Source organism: Vidua macroura, chromosome 5 (assembly GCF_024509145.1).
Source record: "Vidua macroura isolate BioBank_ID:100142 chromosome 5, ASM2450914v1, whole genome shotgun sequence".
Taxonomy (NCBI): domain Eukaryota; kingdom Metazoa; phylum Chordata; class Aves; order Passeriformes; family Viduidae; genus Vidua; species Vidua macroura.
The window spans coordinates 63,864,473-63,890,583 of NC_071575.1; the positions used below are offsets into that span (position 1 = coordinate 63,864,473).

General features: G+C 36.6%; 1 protein-coding gene across 1 annotated transcript in view; it reads right to left on the bottom strand.

Moving 5' to 3' along the window:
* Positions 1 to 26,111, bottom strand: part of CACNA2D1 (calcium voltage-gated channel auxiliary subunit alpha2delta 1) — a 366,445-nt gene that overhangs the window by 295,568 nt on the left and 44,766 nt on the right. The window contains exon 2 of the mRNA XM_053977961.1: positions 16,150 to 16,231. Within this exon, the coding sequence (XP_053833936.1) occupies positions 16,150 to 16,231 (82 nt within the window). The remainder of the gene's footprint in view (positions 1 to 16,149; positions 16,232 to 26,111) is intronic.

Consider the following 26,111-nt stretch of genomic DNA (forward strand, 5'->3'; position numbering starts at 1 on the left):
ATTTTATTTGTTAATCAAAGACACTACAGTGAAAAGCATGTAACCATAAGAAGGAAGGAAGAAAAAAGATGCAAAAAGTGCATTTGCTTATCCCTGTCCTACTAGAACTGTATAAAGAAAAAATACAATATTTGGAGGGGAAAAAAGGAAAAAAAAAAAAAAAGAAAAAAAAAGGTGGATACGTTACAGCAAATAGAGAAAACTAATTTATGCAGCCAACAGATGGCCTGAGTTTACTCAAGTACTTTGCCTCTGTAGCACTGCCTGGTGGGGGCTGTGCTGTCTCCCAGGGAGTCATTCCAGGCTCAGGCAGGAACGGGTCCAGCACTAATGCACTGGCTGCCGTCCAGCACGAGAGCCAAAAAACTGCCGAGCAGACTGAGCCTGCCAGCCCCGCCAGCTTTCTGGGGTTAAAGCTTGGGAGACCTTAAAGAAACGCACCACATTTTATCTCTGGTGCTTGTAGCTGATAAGTACCACAAAAACTTTTCTGACAACTACAGTTATAGATGCAAATTGTCATCAGGCATGTCCCATAAGCTGCCACAGCTTTTCAGCACTTACAAATTTTACGAAATTTATGTTGGGTCTTTGTTTGTTGTTTTTTTTTTCCTTCAGCAGTCATTCCTTTCCACCAGTAACAGAACAATTGGAATAAGCTTTATTCCTCATATAGTAATGATTATTTTTAAAAAATCAGTGCACCACGAGCAGAAAACTACTGCAACAGATGACAGATCCTAGTCAACTCAGATTGTAGTCTGAATACTTTTGAGGTGCTCAATTTTCAAAAGAGCTACACAAAAAGTTTATCTCTGGATAAACCCAGAAATCTCTTTTTGAGGGTTTTCTGGGGTTTTTGAGTTAGTTTAAGTTTTGGGGTTGGAGGGGGGGGTTGGTGGGGGGATTTTTTTTGGACATATCTTAATAGTAAAACTGGCCTATAAACCAATTAGCCAATTATTAATCAAATAAATTTGGAAATAAAGACATTTTATTCTACAATTGATCACTTCAGAATGTCATTCCTTTTTCTCTGAAACACATTGAATTTGCAGTCACCAAAATATTTTGGAGGTAAATTGTCGTGACCAGTCCTACAGACAAGGCAAGAGTAAAAATCAATTTTATAGATCCAGATGGTTCGAATCAAGACTGGAAATTTAACTTTTGATTGTTTAATTTCTTTTGTTCAATTATTTCTGGTCTCTTTTTTTCCAGGTTTTTTTACACAATTGCTCTTTATTTCCTACTTAATGGTGAAAGCAATAGGAAAAATTTAGTATAAACCCTTTTCACTTGGAGTTTCAATTAAGCAAAAAATCTAAAATTTGGAGAAAGCAGTAGTTCACTGCAAAAATGCCATTTCATAGTAATTAATCTTTTCACTCATCATGATAAACAAACACTACGAGAGTCACAAGAAAATTCACATAGAGGCAGAGTGAAAGATGTATTCAATTAACGCAGGTTTGAAGCAGATGGATGACAGGGATGACATGGAGATTGCACTGACCAGATATATAAGGGCAAGTCCTGTTGTGCTGATTCTCTTATATTTTTAAGCCCTTAGTGAAATTTGGTTCCTAACAGGCTGTGATTGAACAACCTCAGCAGAAGGTAAGGGGGATGTCATACTGCATTCACACAACCACCAACCAGAAAGACAATATCTTATTTGACTTAATGACAGAATGACCTGAGTTGGAAGGGACCGTAATGATCATCGGGTACCAAACTCACAGCCATGGGCAGGGACACCTTGCACTAGACCAGATTGCTCAGAGCCCCATCCAAGCTTTTCTTGAACACTTTCAGGAATCCACAGTTTCCCTGAGCACCCTTTGCAAGTGTCTCACCACATTTACAGTAAAAAATTTCTTCTTATCACCCAATCTAAACCTACTGATTTTCAGTTTAAAGCCATTCTCCCTCACTACATGCCCTTGCAAAAAGTCTCTTTCCAACTCTCTTGTAGCCATTTTTTGGTACTGAAATGCCACCATAAGGTCTCCCCAAAGTCCTCCAGGATGAACAACCTTAATTGTCTCAGTCTTTCCTCATAGGAGAGATGTTCCATCTCTCTAATCATCTTTGTGTCCTGCTGGACTCACTCCAATAGGTCTGTGTCCTTCTTGTGCTATGCCCAATGGAGAGCAAAGTTACAGTAAGATATACTGGTAATGCATTGAGAAACTGGAAAATTTGCACTTTTATCCCTGTATCTAATTGGTTTTTCCAGCAAATGTTTGACCCTATAAACCCCAATTTGAAAGCACTCACATTTTTCACACACCCAATTTTCATAGGGAAGTTATTCCCATATCCCCAAGTTTGAATGGTTTGAAAGCTGCAGTCTATCAAAGCATTGGACAGTGGGACATTTTCAGGAAAAAAAAATAAACATTTTCATCTTTCTTCTCCAGCACCAGCTATCAGAAAAATTCAAAAGTCTGAATCACATAACAAGATCATCACTGCAAGAGATAGGAGCATCATTTTATAACAGGCATTGTGGGTCCTACCACCAAGAAAGCCTGACCAAGGCTGGCTTCACAACTTGTATTTGTCAGTGATTTCAAAAGAATAAATTCAGAACAACTCTCACCCAAAATAAAACCCTTTGAGATTTACACAAGATTCCACACAGACCTGAGTCAGTGACTTTCTTTCTCCCCTTCTTTGTTTTGCTCCATGGCAGGGCTGGGAGCACCAATCTACCCTGCTTCAACTGCTAGTGAAAGATTTATCCTGCAAGCTCCTAAACAAACAGCATCAGAAATTACTTGGAACTTCACACACTTCTTTATTTTCCTGAAGTGTGAGACCTGTCTCAACTACCAAGGAACAGTCTAATGTTCATTAATTATTTAGGAGGTGTGTGCATAATTTATTTGTTGCCTACTACCCTTTTCTTTAATTCACTGTAGCACTGCAGCAGTTCAGCACAACACAGGGAAATGATACCCAGATTTTCAAAAGTTAACCAAAATCACTGTAATTTTTCCAGCTTTGGAAAAGAGAAATTAAATAGCACAACAACTCCAGTAATACTTATCTGTACAAGGTAAATCTATGAATGTTTTTATTATTTCAATACTCCTTTCATGACCACTTAGCTAGGCTGAGACATCTCTCTCAACAATCACTGCCTTATCACTAAATAGATTTGGCACCCTGGAACTAACTTTTCCTTCTCCAAGCCTCCCACCTAGTAGTCTAACAAAATTAGCAAATGCTCATCTCAAATAGCCATAAAGGATGTTATTGGGAAAGGTATGCTTATTTGTCTTACAAAATACAATTTGGCAGGCTCTGTAGCTTGCTAAAAGGAGTTAATTGGAATACAAGTTATTAAATTGCTTTACCTAAATGAATACAAGTTTCTATTGGTTTTTACATCTAAATATTTTTTAGTTCTTTTATCACTAATATTTTGCTAAAAGATCTCCAAATTGCCAGTAAAACCCTGTCACTTCTCAAAGAATAAAGCCTCATTGCATGACTAAGCAAAACCAGTAAGGTCACAGCACAAAAAATACTTTAATTATTTTCTGAAGTCAATAGTCATGCACTTCTTTATTCAGGAAAGACTGTATTAAAATTGCACATAATGAACTGCAAGGTTTTAGGGGAGAGAACATGATGGAGAGAGTCACATTAAGGTGAAACAACACAACAATAGTTGAATGTGACAAAGATTAGAAAAACTGCCAGCTCCCCAGCAGAACATGCCCCTCTCTGTTCAGTCTTCAAGGACATGTTTATAAATCTCTCACAAAGAGACATTCTCCTTGCTTCCTACAAAGCTCGCCAGGGCAAGTCAAACACTTCTGCATAAATTGAGAGAGAATGAAAGACATTATTACATGGCTCTCGCTATATTGTGGCAGGCATTTGGGCTGGCCATAGCACTGAAAATGTATTTAAATGGCCCTCATGCTGTATCACACTCAGGAAAAGAATTATTTTCAACTGCAGTAGAACTCCTTTGCCTCTTTGTTTGTTTGTTTGCTCTGAACATGTGAGTCTCCCAGTTTAAAAAATAACAGAGACTTTCCTTCAGGCAGTGGTAATTTGGCTGAGGGCCCAAACATAGGACATGAACATGCCAATCTCATTTCCATCACCAAATACTTCCATGGACATAGAAATCATACCAGACAATGTCTTCAGAAGTTCAAACCCAGAATTTCAAAAGTTAACCAAAATCACTGTAATTTTTCCAGCTTTGGAAAAGAGAAATGAAATGGCTCAACAACTCCAGTAATACTTATCTGTACAAGGTAAATCTATGAATGTTTTTATTATTTCAAAACTCCTTTCATGACCACTTATCTCAGCTAGGCTGAGACATCTCTGTCAACAATCACTGCCTTATCACCAAATGCTTTATTGTCAGTCTAGACCAGCTGGAGACTGCCATGATGGCAAAAATCTACTGCTTAAAGATAGTGCTGAGCTTGGGGTAAAATCAAGCAAAATTTTGTGGTAGTTTTTCCTCCATTTTTTCTGAAATCAATCACACCAAACTGCTAACTGTACTTGTGAAATCTTGACCTAGGTTTTATAAGCTTGTGCACTAAAGTAATTAACCTATTTAATAAATTTTAAAAATCCTTTTGAACTGAGTGAAACTTAAAGGCTCAGTAAAGTATTCTCTTTCTGCCCACTCCTCACTTTTGGAAAGGTCCTCCCATTACTAATTCCCCCTGGACATTCCAATCTCTTGCTTTCTATCACTTTGAGGCACTAGCAGGCCTCAGTGTTTAAGACCTGCCTCACCAGGAACCAGGAATGGGGCCATCAGCTCCATTTCAGCCCAATCCTCAGCTGAAAAAAAAAAAGTTAATTTCTTACTGAAATTTTTGGGTAATGTTAAAATAAAAATAAATAAATAAATAAATTATTATAGTTTTATTAATAATACTCAATGTTTTAAAGAATAAAAGTTTCTGTTTTAATAACTTTTTTTTGCTAACAAAATATCAACTAATAATACACATCTATTTAGTCATTTTAGTTTCTGTTTTTAATAATGCCATGAAGTTACATCTCATTTCTGAGAGAAAAGCAGAGAGGAGAGGTCATGTGACAGATATCCAAAAATATGATGAGATTTTGCGAGCAGGAAAAGTCAGAAAAAAGAAAGAACCACTTTCTAATTTTATATTACATTACATCATTATTACATTAAATCATTATTATATTATACAATATCTAACTTCTTATTATTGTAGGTATTATTGTACGTAATACAAAAACAATAAGATCTGCCCAGCATAAGAAAATTCTATCTTATTACTAGTGTATCTTATTTCCAAAGCTATATTTATATATATTCTATATTTCTATACTTTCTATTTCTATATATATGCCAGACCATTTTTCTTTCTCACAAGAGACTTCTTTTAATCAAAAGCAATTCATTGTGAAACTCATTGAAAAATGCTCATTTCTAAGAAGCATTCTGTGTGTTCAAAGGAATCAGTCTGAGTATTTTATAGGTCTTACTCTCTGCTCCATACAGTGTATAAATAAGATCACAGCTGCTCCCTAGCAACTCACAGATGCCTTCATTCCTGAAATTCATGGCAACAACACAAAGGAGGAAACCACCCCAGTAGTTTACTGTAGCTGTTGCTTTTCAGAATCACTTGCCTGATCACTGACTGCTCTAAAGGTCTGGCATGACAAGTGACAGGGCAGCTGATGTGCTGAAAACCACGACTTATCATAGTAGTGACGTGTACATTAGGGGAAAAAAATATCAGAGCAAGCTCATTCTTAAGTAAAACACTCAGACTGAATTCTGCAAGATGCTGGGACCACTTATGCCTCAGTTAACATCAGAGAGAGGATAAGCAGTGCCAGAGTCAATGGGCTCACTCAGGTGCCTACTCAAAGGGAAGCATATAATCAGGCACACTTTGTAGGAATCATCAGCCCCTTTTCACTGTTGATAATTAATAGAGTAGTCCAAAGGACTTTCAAATTAAGAAGCAATTTTTGTAATTGCCACTTTGTATTTAAAGCTTGAAAAAACAGGAGTTCAGCTTCGTACTTCTGCTATTTTACACAGGAAAAGCCGATTTTACATCCCCCTTTGTAAAGAAAAACTTTTTTGAATGCATTCAGTTTTACTTCCTAGTGATAAAAAATACAGTATTAAGTAACAAGATGACATAATTTATTGGTTTCATAGCAGTTTATGGTTTTAGCTGAGACTGAGTAAGAACTCAAAAATCCCAATTCATGAGTACAAGTGGATTTTTCTTGTAATAAAACAAGAATAGGAAGAAAATGTTTCACATCTGCACTTCTGATAGATCTGGAGATGGGCACTTAGGTAATTTCTCAAACTCACTTATTCATAAGACATTTTGGCCTGCCTTAGCTGTTCTTAATGAAATTTGTCATCTACTAACTCTCTCCCCAAAAGTAATTTTAAATCTCAGGGAACTTGAGCAGGGTTTAGGGCTTTTTTTTGCTTTTTATTAACCACAGGACTTGGAAAATGATTAGCTCTAATGTTTGGGGTTTTGTTTGGTTTAGTGTATGAGTTTTTTTTAAAGAAAATGTTTAATTATATTCTTAGCTTCTACAAAGGCCATCTGAATATACAGAATTTATTACTGTTGAAGCCAACAGAACATTATAAATTAATCAAGAAAAGTGCTTTGATCAAAGATTATCCAGATCATCAAATAGTAATTAAAGCTACGGTAATATTAGGTCATCTCTTCCCTTGAGCTTGAGCAAGCTTTGTTAATGCAGCCACCTATTCTTAGTGACTTTCAGCTGCCTTTGTTTGCTGGAAGAAGGAAAGCTTCAAAATGTCAGTTTATTGCTAAGGGAGTAGAGAGAGAGTGGATTTGCAAATAGTAAATGAAGCTCCGTGTGTTTTGACAATCTCTTAATTTCCTTTTGGATTACGAAGAAAACTTGCAAATATGTATTCAAATTTCCCAGCTTGCATTTTTAAAATGATTTCATTTTCCCAACACCTCATGACTGGTCAGCCATGTGTAAACTCAATAAAATTCAGTTTGGAGAATTCTGCTTTTAATGCCTGCAGCTTTGGTATTTGGTTGCACGCAGAACACAGCAGTGGTATACCTCAAATGGGACATACATTGTTAAAAAAACTGATAAGAACTTTGGGAGTCCCTAACCAGGCTAAACCATCTCATACATTATTATAATTCTGGTACATGGACTCTGACTCCTCAATAAATATCTGAAATGACCACATTTCACTGTACCAAACCCTTCATAATTCTATTCTGAAAGTAATCCTGACCTCCCTTCCCTTCACCACACCCCTCTCAGAGACAGCAGACTGGTGTCCTCACCTTAGGAATGAGGGAGAAGACAAATGTGAATAGTGTAATAGCCTATTTATGCTTAGAAAGAATGCAAGTGTTTCAGAGGCTGGCTTCATATACTCTCACTCAGCCAAGCTTTCCGATGTCTATTTTATTACACATTGCTAAGTTAATTAAAAAAAATTAAATAGAGTTGCTCTCTTTTTATCAATTTTTTTCCTTCTTTTCCTTAGAAAAACAACATAACAAAACTACACTTTAGTGAAAATCTTCAGTTATAGATGACCAGAAGCACTCATAAATATGGCCTGAACTCAAGGAAGTTTCAGCAAATATAAAATTGGTGACCCAATGAGGATAAAAGTGCTTCAACAAGTTCAAAATAGTTTACTTGTTTGAATTTTCATTTCAAGATTATATAAAAATGTAGTTTTTCCTTATATGGGTAAAAAGTCTTCTCTATGTTTCAAAAAAAAAGTTGCTTAGTATTTTGTTTCATTGAGGACAAAAAAAAAAAAAGACAAAAAGAAAAAAGGAAGAATATAACACTTTTCTGATTTTTGAGATCAGCCATTGTGAACCTCACTGAGTGGCACAATTTGAATTAAAAGAAAATTTTCTTTATTTCCCAAATTTAACTCATTTAAACACTTGCCTTGCTTTATTAGAACACTGGAGAGTACACCCAGGATATAAAGGAAACAGCTTCATATTTACACCAGTTGTGTCTACATTTGTTGTGGTATCAGCTACATTTTACATTTTCAGGGACGAAGAAGGATGGACTGCACAATATATTATCAGTTTATATGTCAGAAGTATCTTGAAATCCAGGGTCAAAATACTGAGAAACTCCTCAGAACCTATGCCATTCACAACATTTCAATCAAAAATTTCATTTTCTAATGAAATTCAAACTTACTAAGTCCACAGCCAGAACCTCCAGAAAATGTTCACCAAATAGATTAATTTGGGTTCTTATTCTTAAAATCAACTGTATTAAAAAAAAAAAAAATCCAGTTCTTGCATTTCTTCTTTTTACTTTTCTTAATCATAAAACTCTCAATTACTTCAACTTTAACAAGGGTGAGTGTAGAATATTTTGGAATGTGTCCATATATCACCTAGGTCCATCTGCTAGCTCATCAGCAAATAGCATGAAGTACAAAATTGTTTGTATTTGGCTAAAGCATATACAAATCAAATCCAACTTGATACATAGTTAAAAATGTAGTTAAAATAAATAAATACATAAAGAAATAAATAATAAATAATAGAGCTGGTAAAAAAAATAGAAGTTTCAGCTCCATGTATCTGTTTAATGTTTTCAAAATATAAATCCAAATTTTTATAAAGCTTTTTCTAATTAATTCAATTTACTTTATAAATGTAAAGAAAGAACCACATAAATATCATGCCAATCATTGAGAAAAATAGTAGGAATTAAATTGTTTACTGCTAAGTTACCTGCCAAATCACCTTCTTAAGCAGGAATTGCAGGCTCCTATGACAATAGGGAAGATCATACAGATACAAGTCTTAGATGAATTTTAAGTAAGCTGTTAAAGTCTCCCTTTGCACAGACCTGTAATGAATGAAGAAGGCAAGCACTATATGACAGCCTCTCTAGGTCTAAGTCGGTAGTGTGTCTGTAGAGCTTCTAGAACAGAGCTTCTAAGACTAATTTAGCTAAAATCTGTAGAATCCAACAGAAAGTTACTCTGGGTTATAATTCCTTCTGGCAGACGGAAACTTTCCTGAACATCCCTGCTCCAGGGCAGTTGAAATCAGAGATCAGTCTCTCTTACAAGTCATTCATCTCAGTTAAACTCCAGAGACTGATCCAAGACCTGGAAAGCTGAAAGTGTGGCCTGGGAAGCTGCTGCCAATGTGAGTGCCTGAGCAGACTCACACCATCTGTGCATTAGGCACACAGACCTCACACTGAGCAAGGGATGAAATGTGCTCCTGCAGGATCTCAGCTGGGCTGTTCACTAAAGAAGAGCTAATTATTATAAAACAGCATTCAAAAGACAAAATAAATAAAAATCTTCTAACAATTGCTGGTGGACTCATTTTGTGAATGAAACTCATTACCACATATCATATACCCATACCTAACTGGCTCTTTTTCTTTTGTAGGATGAAACAGTATTTTTATCTCAGTAGGAATATCATTTACAGGCCAAGTCAACCTATATGGATTCACTCTACAGCTCCTGGAACTGTAATAACAGCATGCCTTATGAACATCATGCATGGATTGTTTTTGCAGAGATGTATCAAAAGGGAAACAGATTCAGGGAGTAGAGTTCCTTGGAACCGCCTCTCTAGCTGATGCTTCGTTCATTTATGCCATTGCCTGAAAAGGTTACACTACACAAGATGGCATTTTTTTGCTGTAACAGCCATAGTGAAGCTCCAGTGTGTTTGTCACATCAAAGCTCTTTACACAGGCCCACATTTTTTAATTCAGTTTTTCTGTAAAAGAGGATTCTCTTCAATCAGTTTGGAACAGACAAGCTCATGCATTGCTATAAGGCACATTCTCTAATCCAAGTCTTTCCTTTCTGGGTACTGCAGGGTTCCCCTCCTTCTCTCTCTTCTGTGCCTAGAGGTATTTTAGGAGCTGAAGTCCAGAAGCATACTTGTAGTAGTTTATTAGATTAAATGAGCTGTCAATTAGCTTAGTCATGAGTCTTTGCTGTGAACAGTCTATAAAAATGGGAGTTGTGCATACTTTCATGAAAATGGAACTGTGCACTTACTTAATTCTGTAGTTCAGTAGGATCTTCACCTTTTCTTTTCCTGTACACTGAGGTATCTAGTTTTAGATTAGAATGTAACTTTGAACTTTGTACATATTTTTGTCTTTTCAATGACAAAATACCTACTGAGAAATGCAGCTAGTGAGATCAGCCTCAATATTTATTTTGTTACATGGATTTTAAAATTCTATTAAGCTGCTGTCTATTCCTTCTTATTTTTTCCTAACAGTCTACTTGCTCTGTAGAAACCACATATCATCAGAAACTCACCAGAGCAGCTTCATAATGCCTAAATGCACAGAGTTCATGGGTAAGACAAAGTTACATGAACCCTCTTAAGCTGAAATGACAATTACATTACTATCTGTTGCCATTGTTTTTGTTGTTTTGTTTTTTTTTTTTAACATAATACTTAAAAAACTAAGAGGAATATACTAAGCTGTGCTTTGTTGAGAGACAGTTAAAGAAGCACACAGGACAAGATTTTCCTGATTTTCCTGTATTCCTGCTTTCAAGTCTCAAGTTGGACATACAACACCTCCTTATAAACATTCCCTGTGCTCTTCTAGGGGAAAAAATCCTTAGGAAGAACTAAACAGTACCTTCTTCAGCTGGGCAACTACAGCAGCAATAGCCTCTGCTTTTTGTGTAAAAATCTGGTGGGGTTTTTTTAATACTATTTACCTGCTTGGCTTGTAAATTAAATGTTGTTAGTCATGTTCTTAGCAAATGTAAATTAGTGTAATCCACTGCAGTCAGTGGAGCTCTGCCAGTTTTCAACCAGCTGAGTATTTTGGCATCTTGAGTCCTGACTTCCTGCCTTGTTGAAGCAATCATTGCATTACTGTAATGGGGATATTACACTGGTATTACATCCAAGTTGGAGTTCTCCCAGATCTCACCTAAACTCATAGTAATGTCCAAAAAAAGCAGGATTAAAATATGTGCTTTAAATCTATTTTTGGAAGACTATTTTGAGACCATTCCCAGAGAATATCACAGAACCAGAGAATGTGCTGACTTGGAAGAGGCCCACAGGGATCATGGAGCACAACTCCTGGACCTGTGCAGGACACCCCAGTCCCACCGTGTCTCCTTTGGGCATCACAATAAACAGCTCTCACCTGCCTCTCCAGCTCCTAGTTTCTTCTCCTCCAGTTATGCTACTTTGTCTGGTTCAGGCTGTGAATAAGAGTAGCCTCAACGTAAAACTCCTAATTTTAAGGGCATCCAAACTTTCTTTTGCAGTTTTTCTTACTACAGGCATTATACTGCTGTCATCATTGCTAACAAGAGAAATCATGTATAAAAAGTGCATCAGCACAAACATATTCATATTTTCAGAGGCAGAATCACTAATGAACTAATAAACTCCCAAATATTTTGTCTTTTTAAACACTATGTGGAATATTAATATATTGTTGTGCATCCTCATTATACAGGTATTTTCAAAAGTTGTGATTAGTGAGAGTTACAATGGCTACAATTATATGTGCCAAGGCAAGAGAAAGAGTGGTTAGCCACTAGGACAAGAGTGTGACTCCAAATCACTGTAAGAAAATTGTCAATGAAGAAAGAAAAGGGAATCCTCTTCTGAGAAGATTTTTCTCCTTAAATGTGATTCCATGAAATTTAGTACATGTTGAATTCAAACACCTTAAATACAAAAAATACTTTCCTTGGTTATCTATGTCCGCACTTCAGAATAAATTAGACTCTTACCAAAGTACTGATCTCAACAGGACAGCTATTCACTTTCCACATACCCCACCTGACTTTAATGGTCATCTACATTTTTAATTTTTTATTTCTTTTTTAAGTACATATTACACTGAGTTTTACATCCCTTCTGTTGCAGCATGTCACAGTTGAGACAGCCACAATACACAGATTATCACCATACAATTTCAGAAGGCTTTAAGCATCTGCCCATACAGAGTAACACCATCCCAATCAGTAGGCTGCAAGCAGCTGCCCTTCTTGTTCTTTAGTCCAACCTTTTATACATATGTTCATGCACTGCACTCTGTTCTCTTTGGAGGTTGGTCAGTGCACCTGGGCGCTCCATGGCTCATTGCTGTCAGTGCTGCTCATCTGCTTCTTACAGCTGTACCCACTGGGGATGAGGCTGGACTGCAGCCTCACTCCCAATTACCACCAACTCTGTGCCTACATCCTTCTGGTCAAAAATTCTCCCAGTCTAAAACCAAAATATTTGAGAATTAATATAGTACTCCTATCCCTCTCCCTCCTAGTCATGAAAAAAAAAAAAATATATATATAGTTCTGCAGAAGAGACCATTTTACAGTGTATTTCCCTGCAGCACAAAGACCCCACACATCCAAGGTGCATCCAAGCACAAATATTACTGATGAACCCCGAGATATTTTCAGCAAATTATGGGAGCACCATTAGCACTACAGCTAATTGAAAAAGCTCTGGTTAATTGTGCTACTTTGAGAGCTATCTTGGTCACTTTAGAAATCTTCATAGGAGACTTAATTGCACAAAGCAGACACAGATTGTAACTTCAGCTGAATAACTGGGAATTCTTCCCCTGAGTCCAGGGAAAGATTGACCAGGCTGTGAAATGGTTATAATCTGTTACATATTCTCGCTAAGAGCTTTAACTTCACACTTGGCAAAATTAAAATCAATTTTCCCTAGAACAAGGGAAGACATTTCTCCTACCAATCTGATTATTACACCTTTTGACAGAAAATCATGTTTACTATTTTATAATAGGAGCAATCTGCTCCTTCTTTTTATATTATTCATTCTGCTTTCAGAGAGAGAAGAGGCAGAAAACCCAAACAAATTCTTTCTTTTTTCAAGTTTACATGAAGACTACCAGTTTGGTCCAAACAATTCTGGAGTTGGGAGAAGAAATAAATCAGAAAAAAAGCTGAAAATTCAATCTGACTGTAAGCTTTTCTAAAGCCTGATCATCTGAAGGCAAATTCTGTGAATAAAAGTAACAAGCATGCAGGCATGCTGTTTTTCATGTCTTGTACTCTCCATTTTTCCAAGATTGTGGTTCATTTCAGAAGAGATCTAACTAAATGTTAATAGGCAGTAAACAGGAAAAAAAAAAAAAAGAATGTCATTCAGAAATGAGAAAGTGACAATAGCCTGTAAACAAGAAGAGAGTGGGAGAGTGCATGGCTTACACCTTGCAGGGCTTTGTGTTTTCCCTTGCAGCCAAGAGAGCTAATTAAAACCTCATGTCTAGAAAAAGACATCGTGCCACATAGGTCAAACACATGGCTTTGATATAGTGGGATATTTTACATGGAAACATCCCCCTTTCATGCTTTAAATCCTAGGATTACAAGTACATATCGACCATCTTGTGAATATCATCTGAGATAGCACTATTTCCTTGAAGTCTGTTGTAAATTCTGGCTTTTCAAAAGAAACTTACCTATAGTATTCACACACTCATGTTTTTGTTTTTATCCTCATGAATGTCACTGTGGCAAAGTTGGTAGCACTACAGATTATTAGACTTGCCCAGTAGTTTTCATTATAAGACTGTTTAGCAGCTTGTAAATTTGCCAAACATTAACAACATAAGCTAACATCTTCCTCAGGGGAGAAAAAAGAATGAAACATCAATCTCTTGGCTTCTCATTATCTATTTTACTATGTGGTCGTTACACAAGAAGACATAGCAAAATGGTTGAGACATTAACTCATTGTTTTGGTCAAGTTAGAAATTCTGTGTAACTCATTTTCCTATTGCCTATTCATTGTAGATTAAAACCTCAATGCTGTGTATTTAAAGATATTTTAGTCTTTAGTGTTAAAAAAAAATTAGCCTTAAAAGGACCTACAGATCACTGCAGAGATTTAATCAGCTGAATTGCTGAGAACACAGGTGTATTCTAACTCAGAGACATCACTCCTAGACAATGTCCCACCTTGTCTGCAGTTCAAGATCAGACTTTCTGTGGTCTCTCAGGTCTACACAGTGGGAAAAGGAGGAGAGGAAAACTGAATTAAGGACAAAGGGCAAGAAACTGAGATATGGAAACCCGAGAAAATAGACTGGAAAATGGCAAGCAAAAAGTAAGGAGAAAATGAGACTGTAAGGGAAGGTGAAATAGAAAAATCATACAGGAGAAAATTACAGGTCTTGTACTGAGAATTAGTGATGGAGGGAAATGTGAGAAAGGGGAAGAGAAATTACTGTTGAAGAGAAGAGATGAGAGTATTGTGACAGGCTGGCCACACACACCTGGACAGAATGTTTTTGAAATGCTAAGAAAAATGAAAGAGTTAAGAGAGAGGTGCTGATCTGGAAAAAGCTGAGCAGAAAGATCCTAAAATAGAGACAAGAAACTAGTGTAAAATAGGAAGGCAGACTGGCGAAGCAGCAAAGGCAGGAACTGAGACGGAAACATAGCATAGGCTGAGGAGAAATGAAAGACAGCCAAGCAACACAGCAGGAAAGGAATGGAAAGTTGAATGGTGAATCAGTGGTAAGATGCTGAATGGTAGGGAAAAAAGAGACACAGCAAGTGCAGAACAGACCAGATCACTCCTAAATTAGATAAGCAAAAAGGGACATGTAGCAGAAACTCCCCACCAGGACCTGGAGACTGACAATTTGCAAGCCTTGTTGTTCTCTGTCAGCAGATACATGTGAAATCCACATGCAAAAAACTCCAATGACAGTTCCATGCTTCCAAACCTTACATTTCATCAGGAAGCTCAAGTGCTAGACATTTTTGTCTTGGAAACCCATCCTTGTACAAATCTGATGATTTGTGTTAGGATTTCAAGATTTTGTTTCCAGTTTGTTTATGGTTTTGAAAGATTAAAACATACATCTAAAGCATCTGCCTTAAAATGTGTTGCAATATGATGCAGTCAAATATTAGGAAAGGCCAGAACTAAAATCAACTCTGCAATCTTCATTTATGTTCATCATGCATGCAGTGACACAGCCCTTCCTTTTATAAGACAGTGGTGATCTCATCTGAGCTAATGGACATCTGAGCTAATCATCCAACCTCCTCTTACAGTCAGTAACGACAAGATGTCCTTAAGGGACAGGATACACACAAGACATGAATGTCTGGGCAAAAGGTCATTAAGGTCAAAGGAATACATTAAAACACCATGCTAAATCTGACAACTTCACACATTATTTTTTCTGTGTGTTTCTTAACGGCTTCAAAAATAGTTCGAAACTATCTGCTCAAACCTCTGATATCCATTTCATGGATCATTCGGAATGATTTTCTGAAAACCAAATCTCAAGGCTTCATGTTCAGCTCCCCAGCACCAGGGGCTTTTGCTGGCAAAAAATAGCTCAGTTTCCTGATGCAGCAGCAAAATATCCTTCACTTCAAATCAGAAATCCATCAGTTCAAAGAAAGAGCCATAGCTCTTGTGCAGGGATAGGGAGAGGTATGATCATATGGTTGTATACTGGATTGTGATGTATACATACAAATTTGTATAGGTAGTGTAATTCTGACATGTTCTTAACTGTGTCTTCATTTTTCTGCAATGGCACATGTTTTGTCACTATCTATGAATAGAATAATAACACAAAAAAATCTCAATGAGAGATTTGTAAATTCTTCTCTAAAATAAACTTGGTGTTAAATTTGAATAAAAGTAGTTTTCATTCTCATCTGTGTTTCTGCTAACCAAAAGCTGCCTCATTTCATGAAATATGTGTCAGAAAGCTAGGTTCCCTTGTTAATAGAGAGCAGAAGTCTCCACCACTGTGAATGGTTGCTTCCTGGATACCGTATTTGACAAACAGAATATAAAAGTGCTTGCTTCAGTGGAAGTGTTGTAACGATGGCAAGCCTTATGTCTGATACTGCAAAGCTGATTAAATATTATCAATGAGGAAGTGCTGCAACATGAGAGTGAATGGATAGATGTCTGTTCTTCATTTTTCTCTCAGTAAGCACTGCAGTGTTTAATCCCCCAAAACCATTTTTGTATGTTGGGATGAAATGATTGTAAAGCCTGGAAGATGCAAGCCCTTCACTTTCTAGTTACAGCAGCCTAGGACACCTCTTCTTACTTCAGCAAGCCGGTCCACTCCACTTGCAGTTCGTGCGAGCGTCACGAGGTCTTCTTGCATCTTATCCACCCATGCTTTTATCCTGCAGAAAACAAAAAAGAAAGCAGAGGCATCCAGTCAGATCACTGACAAATGAAAATGGCATACAAGCATATAGCACAGAAAAGGGGAAAAAATAAAAGGGATAAAGTTGAATACAAAACATAAAAGACTTGTCTCTGAGGTTTTTCTTCTACTCAGCCTTGTTGACCTGAATCTGTTCATACAGTTGTCTGTGGTGGCCACTATGTTACGCCACCTGTAAACCCAAAAGTGCCATTATATCTCTGTAGCCAAGCTGCAGTCAAGATCCCCACAACAGAGCTGGAACACTACCCACCAGGACAACCTGCCTTGCTCTGCAGCTCACTCCCAGAAATGCCTCTCCTGAGTGCCCAAGATCCTTCTCCCAACAGATAGTGCAGAGAAAAACAGCAGCTGGAAGCAGGCTTACAAACCACACTAGATTTTCTGGCCTGTAGCCTCTCTTCAATGAAGCAACAGCAGGACAGGCAGCAGTGGCCACGAGCTGTTTTGGAAAGGCACGTTTGCTCCTGGCTGCTGTCACCAGGGAACAAGTGATTTGCTGCCGTGTCTGCTCTGCTCCCTGTGCCCAGTAAACCTGACTCTCTGGAAAAGCATTGGATCCAACACAGTTTCTGTGCCATGTCACGTTCTCCAGCAGGAAAGGAGCCATAGTGAAAGTTTATTCCAGTAAGATCCATGTTCAGAAGGTTGTCTTGCTTGCCTAGCCAGAAGGTTTCATATCCAACTCAACTCTCACATTATCCCTGCCATTATGCCAACTTTCTGCTCAAACCTAGAACAGATAAACATACTTATCTTAGCCATTTCCCAGCCTTAATCTCATACCCCAGGGATAACAACTTAGATTAATTCATTAGTAAATACAGAAAAAAAAAGGAGAATTCCATTTTTGCTTCAAAATGGAAAATTTGCAAGACTAAGAAAGAAGATGGAAGACTGATTTTACTCCTTTTTTCCATGGCTTTAATGAATATATTTTCTGCTAATCCACAACCAGTATCTTCAAAGAATATCTCTATTATGGTCTCAAGTTGACTATTTTTATTAAAGGACCTTTCATCATGGTTTCTTCACACATGAAAATCACATTTGCATTGACTATAGCAATTAATTCCATTGTTGCTGTAGTGCTCCCAAACCTTTTCTTCTATACTTTGCATTCCAAAAACTGAAATAAAATAATTTCCTGGTTCAAGTCTCCACAAAGCCCTATATTATATAAACATTTAGTTCTGTATAGAAATCAGTTTGTTTAAAACCATGGTGCATTATATTTGCCGTGGCTTTAAGACCATCATCTGCATCTGTGCGAAGCATATTGACTCAAAAGCACAAGTACAAGCACAAACAAGAAAAAGTTATCATTTTCCATTTTTGAATGGTTTCCATTTTTCTGAGTGGAAGAATGAGGTATATGAAAGGTGAAAAAGTGAAACCTATTACCCAAAAGTGTTTTCAAAAGCATAAAATAAATAATTGAACACCTTGAGATTTTTTTATGATCCATTTCAGTTATAAAAATTGTGGGTGTTATTTCTAACAGGAGTCAATAGAAAAAATCAGGGAGGATTGATTTTTAAATTGACTTTTTCCATTTCCTACTGCTTTATATTTTTACTAGAGATAGTCCTCTCTGTCTTTAAACAAAACTGGAATGGTGAAGACACATATTAGTTAACTAGGTACTTAGTTAACTACTTTGTTACTTAAATTGAAATTTTGGAAGCTACACTTAAAAACAGTAATTACTTACTATTACTTTTAAATGAAATATGAATCATATTTTCTCTTTAACATGAAAAAATATTGATTTTTCAATAAATACTTCTTATATATTGTCTAGAACTCCTGCCTCCACAGAATTAGTCCACAGCTTGCCTTTTGGAATTAATCACCATGACTAGTTTTTGTATTAGTTTGGGTTTGGTTTAATTTTGCTTTAATTTGTGTTTGAGCTAGGCTTCTGCTTCAATGTCAGTGGGAAAAGGCAATGTCCAGAGCTGACTCACTCTCTCCTCAGCCAGGGGAGCTGAACCTATGCTCTACATGTCTTCTAGTGGAGTTCTGGACAACTTTGATTCCTAGTCCAAGTTCTCAAACTTGACCTTTAGTCAGGTAAGGGTAGAGAGTATCAGTCTGTAAACTGGAATAGGAGGAAGTACATCTTCTTCCTAACTTAATGGCAATCTCCCTCCCCAGCTGTAATTATAATGTAAATAATAAGGTTTCTTCCAATATATTCACTAAATATTTACTTAAGATGATTTATTGCATATTGGAGTTAGCCTGTTAGACCTTCTGTAGTGAATAGTGAAAACTTTCTTTGCTTTCCTGTACATCAGGTGCAGCATTATCACAGAATTATGGAATTATAGAACAGTTTGGGTTGGACCTTAAAAGGTCATCCAGTCCCTCCCCCTGCAATGAGCAAGGACATCTTCAACCAGCTCAAATTGTTCAGATAGCAAAAAGCAATAATATCAGAAGTGTTGAGCTAGATTACTGTCGAAAGTAGAAATGACAAAATTACATTCTATGACTTTGAGGAAGCTCAGTATGATTCCTCTTGCTTTCCCACAAGAATTTGAATATGATTAGTAGTATTTATAAAGTCTAATGTCAGGATTTCTGCATCTCAATTTCCTACCTTGCTACCAGACAAAAGTGTACATTTGAGACATCTCATGCTCCACATAGGCTTTTTCTCAGAAATGGACATACTCACATTCTATAACTTTCAGAAGAAAACTGCATAGAGTATATAAAATAAAGCTTTATTTTTTTTTTAAGTGAAGGACTCACATTATCTCATTGTGGTTTTTTTTTTTCTTTTTCTTTTTTTTTTTTTTTTAAGTGCATCTTTAAAAAAAATAAATAAGGTCCTTTAGGCACTGAAATGCTTGTCTGGTGCTCCTTTTAACTGAAGCCTGCAGTGCAATATCTGTCTGACAGCTGCTCATGGTCAGAGTTTATTTAACAATTGGAAAGCTGTCACTGCAAACAGGAGTCCCCATGACTTAAAGAAGCAGCAGTAATTTTTTTTTTCTGCAAAGGGCACCAACAGAAAGCCTGTACAAAAGGCTGGTTTGTTCCTATCATTATTAGTTTAGCACAAACATTGCAATGGATGTCCAATTGTAAGGTGATTATTTTCTGCAGGAAAATTGACTCTAACTCCCTTCTCCCACACACAGGTTGTCCCTGTATGAAGCAGTGACAAGACAAAAGGAGTGTGCATATGCTTTCCCACAGCAACTTCCAAGTGATCTGAGTGATGGAGGGAGCCATCTGATTAAAGATAGACAGACATGGGTCATTTACTGGGAGATTAGAAGGTACGACCCTGCTCCTGTCACCTGGGTTGTGATCAGGTTGATGATAAAATAGCCATAACACTAAATAGCCATACATCCACATTATGTGATTAGCCAAGTTAGTGAAACAGCTATTTTGACAGCACAGGAAGATTTTGTTTTCTTCCTTTTTTTATTGTATTTTTTTTCTCATTTTTTTTAAAGCAGGACAATTATATTTGCTAAAGTCAAAGGATTTTCACAGGTATACATCTAGCCACACTCCAGGCAGAACTAAATATAGCAGATGCTAGACTAAAAAAATCTTTCTTTTAATTTCATTAAAACCTATTTTTATATTAAACCTGTACTTGCAGAACAGAGCACTGCTCAATTACAAGGGTAAAAGAAACCAAGATGTCTCGATGCAGAGTAACCTGGCTATAACCCTTTTTTTCCCTACTGAAACTGATGCAGTATTTTTCTGCTGACTTTGAGGGAGGTAGATTCATGTAATGATATGCCATATCTTTGTAGACCACTCACACTAATTTAAGGTCCATTAGCTGACTTCTGCTTGGATAATATATTATAATCTAAAGAGGCAAGGTTAAACCTTAACTCTGACAATCGAAGTCACGTGGCATGCTGGCGATCCACATCCAGTTCTCTACAGTCAAAATTACATTCAGCTCAAGTTTCTTTATAGCTCTTTTATATAAAAATAGCAACAATTGAAGTAATGAAAGCTGTCAGTAGTGAGAGGAAGAAGTGTTTTCAAAATAGGTCAATATTTCTGTGATTATCAGAAAGGAAAAAAAATACATAACACACTGCTCCTGATTCAATTGGAAAGTGATGTTCGGAAAATGAAGATAAATGAGATTGGTTTCGGAAACTGGGAGAGAAAGCCTTGCTATATTTTTTCAGGCTAACCCCACTTTATTTTCTTGCTCAGAAAAAGCCTTCACTTTCAGATTTAGATGTTTTTTAGAAGATTTGCTGTTAGTGAAGGAGGGGGAAAAGGCTACAAAATTATCATAGCAGCAGGCTTCACAATCATTCGTTGTCACTCTTAGGCAACACCAAAGGGCAAATAGAAATTCTTACAGTAATTTATAGAAGGCATGTGAATGGAAGTTACAATAGAATTACTAATGTTCTACCCAGAAATTACCCATGTTCTCAATGCAGTGATTTTAAATAGCACTGTATATTTTTCATTACCTAAGCTGACAGCACTCATCTTTCAGGTATGGGGACAAATGGAAAGATTTATAGACAACCAGACTTTTGAAGGAGAAATAAAGGCAAGTTTTGTGAAATACTGAAGAAATTTTCACAATTCTGATTCTAAAGCAGAATGAAAGGGGCTGAATATGAAGAAACTGATGCAAAGATCACTAAAATCCTGTTGTTATCACATCAACCTCTTGAATGTCCACTGTCTCCATAGCCAGAAAATGAATAAAAGAGGGTTATATAATTTATATGTGACATTAGAACACAAGAAGGCAAAATAGTCCATCTAAGGTTTTGTGAATTTTCCAATTCTTACTATGGTGTTTGTAATAGTCCAGTTAGATTCCACAGAGGGGATTCAATTTCATCATCCAAAGACAGGCTCACCTCATTCTCTGACTTCTATGGTTATGAACACCTCAGGGTGATGTACAGTCCTCCAATACTCCTTTTTCTATTGTTTGAAAATTTGCTAATGTGCTATTTGAAGGTACTTATAACTATAAAGTAAAAGTACTATACATAGTAAATAACAGTTTAAAATTAAGGTAAGGATTTAGAAACTTAAGTGAAAAAAGGTGTGTTCTGCAAGTGTTGAAGACCCTCCTTTAATTCCAATGCAATAATGATACAGGAATATATATCAAGTGCTAACTATCTGTTAAAAATATATCACACAATTTTGTATAAATGTTTCAAAGAATGTTTGTGTAATAAAAGCAAGGCAAAGATTAATTAATGACATTTGGCTGTACTGAGTGAGCCAAATATAGAAGCTATGTGATCTCTGTGCATAAAAGTGGATGCACAAAATCTTCTGCATCTTCTGCTCCACTGGAAAAGATATTTCCTTTGCTGGCAAGAAGAAAAATTAGTACTTTGTTTCTCTGCCCTCTTTGACGGTCTCATCTTCCCAAATGTGACAAGCTGCTGGCCATGTAGTCTGCAAGGACCTTCCAGAGATAAGATAGCCCCAATGGTCAAGGCCAGATGGCCCCTTTTATTCTTTCCTGTTTTCAAAGTGTAAAACCCTTGCTTGAAATAATTATTTTACATTTCTCAAATGGAAATATTTGGGAAGCTAGACATAATTTATCTGTCGTATCTGTTTTTCTGTAGACATAAAATGTCAATGTAGATGGAAATCTCTTCAGGATACATTTGATTCTTAGTAGCAGACATCCTAACATTCAGACTTGGGGGTTTAAGCTTTTAATTTATGTGGTTAGGCCATCCAGAGACAGAAGGTATAACATTTTTCCTTTTTTTTCCCCCCAACACTCCTTCTCTATATGAACATAGTTAATCTCCATCATGGTCTTCAGAGAACAAGTTCTCAGGAGCATTCACAAATGACTGCTCTACCAACTGTTCTTTCAAGGACTCCCCCTGTACCACAGATAAATTGGGAACAAGGAATCCAGAGATGCAGCATTGGTACAGACAGAAGAAGGAATAGCCCTTTGACTGGGCCAGCAGCTCAGTATCTTTAAGTTCCACCACTGACTTCCATGAGAAAGTCAGTAGCAAGTCAATTGTTCATGGCACGCGAAGGGCAGATCCTTTTCTGTGTACTTTTTTTTGAGAAAATACTGCTTTGAGAAGAATACTGAGTCCCAGTGGCAGGTTTCAAGATGGAAGTGGTCAACAATGAATGGCACCATGAGCTTCTTAGCCTTTGCCCCATTGCCCATAGAAGCAGAAACCTTTCTCCATTCTCAGCCAGGATTTCTAGGCCAAACTAACTCCTTCACCCCAACATCTTTTTTGGACCACAGTCTGAATGGCTGTTTTGCTCTCACCTTCCAGCAAACCTTGCCTTAATACCTCCATCAGAAGGCTTCACAGATGGATCTGGGAAGAGTCCCCTCTGACCCACAGGTTGGACCCACTGACTGCTGCTCATTCTCACTGAAATAACCTCTCCTCATATTTCAACCCTTCATCTGCAACTTCACTTTACATTTTAACAAGTGTGTAGCAGATTCTTCAAAGCACCCAGAAGTTAAGCAGAAGTGATGAAGTAATTCCTTCAATATGGTGTCTACTTTCAAGAACATGGTCCTATTATTTCGTAACCTTGTTCAGTATGAGCCAAGTGCCTAAGAGGTGTTTAACTACACATGTTCATAATTATAGCTTCTGTTTCACAAATATTTCCCTTTACTTTGCCAAAAGTGTTCTTTAGCAGTCTAAAGCTTCCTAGCAAATATCATGAAAAATATCCTCTCATGGAAATTACAGTTGCACAAGATATCATTTAATAATTTAAGATGAATCTTGAATGCAAGCCTGACAAAGTCAGCAGCAAAGTTGCTATAAGCTGTAAAAAATACTCCTTAAAAATTATTATGTTTTAATTAACAAAGATTATACTGCTGAAACAGTTCAACAGAGAAGACATAACAAATTTTCAGTTCAAATGACTGCCAGTAGAGCTCAGATATGTTTCATTAAAGGCTTTTACAATAAGATATACATGTAGTACCATTTATTGTTTACCACTGAAAAAGCAGTCAAACTTTCCAAATCTAGTTACCGTTTTTGTGACTGAGAAATATAAATTCAGAATGAAGACTCCCTAATTTGTTTCTAATCTGTACCAGATTAAAAGCAGTCATTTAATTTTAAACTGAAATGGTCAAACATATGGCCAAGGATATAGATCTCACAGAGGAGCAGGCATTGCTGGAGAGACCTGGATGTACTTGCACCCACCAGAGATCCCCTAAAAGAGCAGGTAATATCCTTCTCATCATCTCTGTGTTTCACCTCTGATAACTAGTATTTAAAGAGTGTCCAATGCAACTGGACACTTTAATGCAATCTGGTCTCAGTAAAATTTCTCCAATAAAAACACAGATATTCCACTAAAATTATACATGCAATGTGGTAAGGAGACTGAAATTGAATCACGCATACATCACTGCAGTTATTCCAGTACTTCAACAATGGAATCTGGATTAGAAGCTAGTCCTTATGCAAATTAAGACGTAAATGCTGCTATTTTTGATGGTTCTGTATTATATGGCAAATCTGTTAATAGCATAATGCCTTTGGAGAATAAAAAAGCATGTCTTAAAAAATGATTGAAAAATAAATCTCAGTTGTAATGGAATTTTACAAAGTGCTTAACAGCACAATTTTGTTAAGATATTTCAGGCAAACAATTACTTTATCAGTAGTGTTTAACATATCACACTCATACTTTAACCATAATTTATATTGAAATTACTTCTTCCCCACACTAATAAGCATTACATTTTAACACCAGAAAAAAAAAGGATATTAAAATATGATACATTGGATACCAATAAAGAAAAGATTAAAGGATAAAAACTGAGATTCATACAACCAGGAACATATTCATAACTACGTATCTGCACCGATTCAACTGAGTGAGTATTTCATCTAAGCCACCCAGTTTATGCCCTAACCGCTTTAGAATCTTGTTTTCACTCATATTTAATGCAGAAGCTACACATAAGGGCTGGACTTGTCTGTTCTTCATACTGAATAAATTGTAAAGGCCACCACAATAAGACACATACATTTATCTCCTTAAAGCCTCCAGTTAGTTTGATCTGCTGTTTTGGTTTAAGTTATACCTACAGGTATGCCAAGATAAGCTTTGAGAGAAATGACCCCATGTTTACCCCATTATGTCATCACCTACACTTCTGAGGAACTGAACAGCAAAGCTTCCCTTGAGTTTAGCAACACATGGATTCCATCTTCAATCAGTGCTTCTCACTGACTTTCAGGGAATTGAGGTATAAATCAACACCCTTATTAAAAATCAAATTTGTTTGTTTTTAAATTTGGTGGGGGAGGTTTAGTGGGAAAAAATAGTATTAAAGTACTTTGCTTCTCTTAGAATATATTAGGAAAGTGCAACTAAGGCTATGACAGCATCATCAGAGAGCTGAGTTACTCATTCCTCTATTTTTAGCTGATTGTCTGATGTAGGTTTTGGCTATAGCAGCAGAAGTCCAGCACCCAGGACTGACACTGGCACCAGCAAAACCCAGAAGTACCCAGCCTGTGCTTTGCTGCAGCGAGGTACAGGAGCAGGTGAGTAATTTCCCCTGTGCAAGTCACACTAATCACAGAATTGAAGTACACAGCAGAACTGGGAGGCTGCACTCAGATCCTGGACAGCAAGTTTATTTTTTCTGAGTTTGCCACTTGCCTAAATGTAAAAGCTAAAAGTAAAAATTGAGAAATTCTTTAAACAAGAAGGTGTTTATGTGCTCTGAAAGATAGACCGTGATTGTATATGGAGAATCTTCCTTATAAGTTTGTATGAAATTGTTAAAATTATGTAAAATACATTATTTATAACAATTGTTTAATATGAAATTCATACTGAGAATATTCTAGGATCATTTAAGCACTAAAAAAAAAGAAATATAGGTTGGTAAAAAAAGTGTAGGGTTTTTTACACAACTATGAGCTGTTTGCCACCAAGATTCTAATTTTATAACCTACTTTCAAATGAACTTTTCTGTGGTGTTGATCCCCCTTGTTTAATAATGTCAAGGCTTCATAAATAAAACATCTATTACATCAGATATCAGAATGTCACCTTCTGATAAACCTATGTAGTCTAAGAAAATAACCCCACCTGACTCCAAATGTACACCATCAATGGACAGCTACTCTTCTTCTTCTAATTTATTATATTCTTTTTAATTAAATACTTCAATTTTTTTGTTGTATAGTGTACTCCAAAGCATATAACTTGAAAGCTGCATATCCAAATTAATCAGCTGCAAAAATATTTCCAAATATTTCCCCTGCAAATATATTCTTTCTTTCAAAGCCTGACTGCCAATGTGCAAAGTTGTCACTATCCTAATGTGCTACTGCTATGGCATGTGTAGTAATAGCATTTAGAATAATGAAGAGACTATTTTTTTTGAAAGACCTGAACTGACTCCATATTCTGAAAGATATTCACAATCTGCATTCACTGCTGCCATTTAAAACAAAAAGTAGAATATCACACCAGAAGATGCAAAGCAGAGATTATTGCACAGGCAAAAGAATGACACAGAATATTAAGTTCCTACAGAAATTAACATCAAAATTAGCATAGCCATGCTGTCTTTAAATTCTTTCCATTTCACAAAGTCACGCTGAATTACATGGAGTTTTTGCTAAAGGCGCAGCTGGCGCATCGTTGTTCCTGGGATGCAGATGCATATTAATGGCTGTGTGAAAAGAATAATAGTATATGAGAAATAAGCAATGCACTCTTTTCCTCCTGGTTCAAGAGATTGTCAGTGTGTTCCCCCCACACACACTGCAGTTTTCTGTCTTGAAAACATAAGGTCA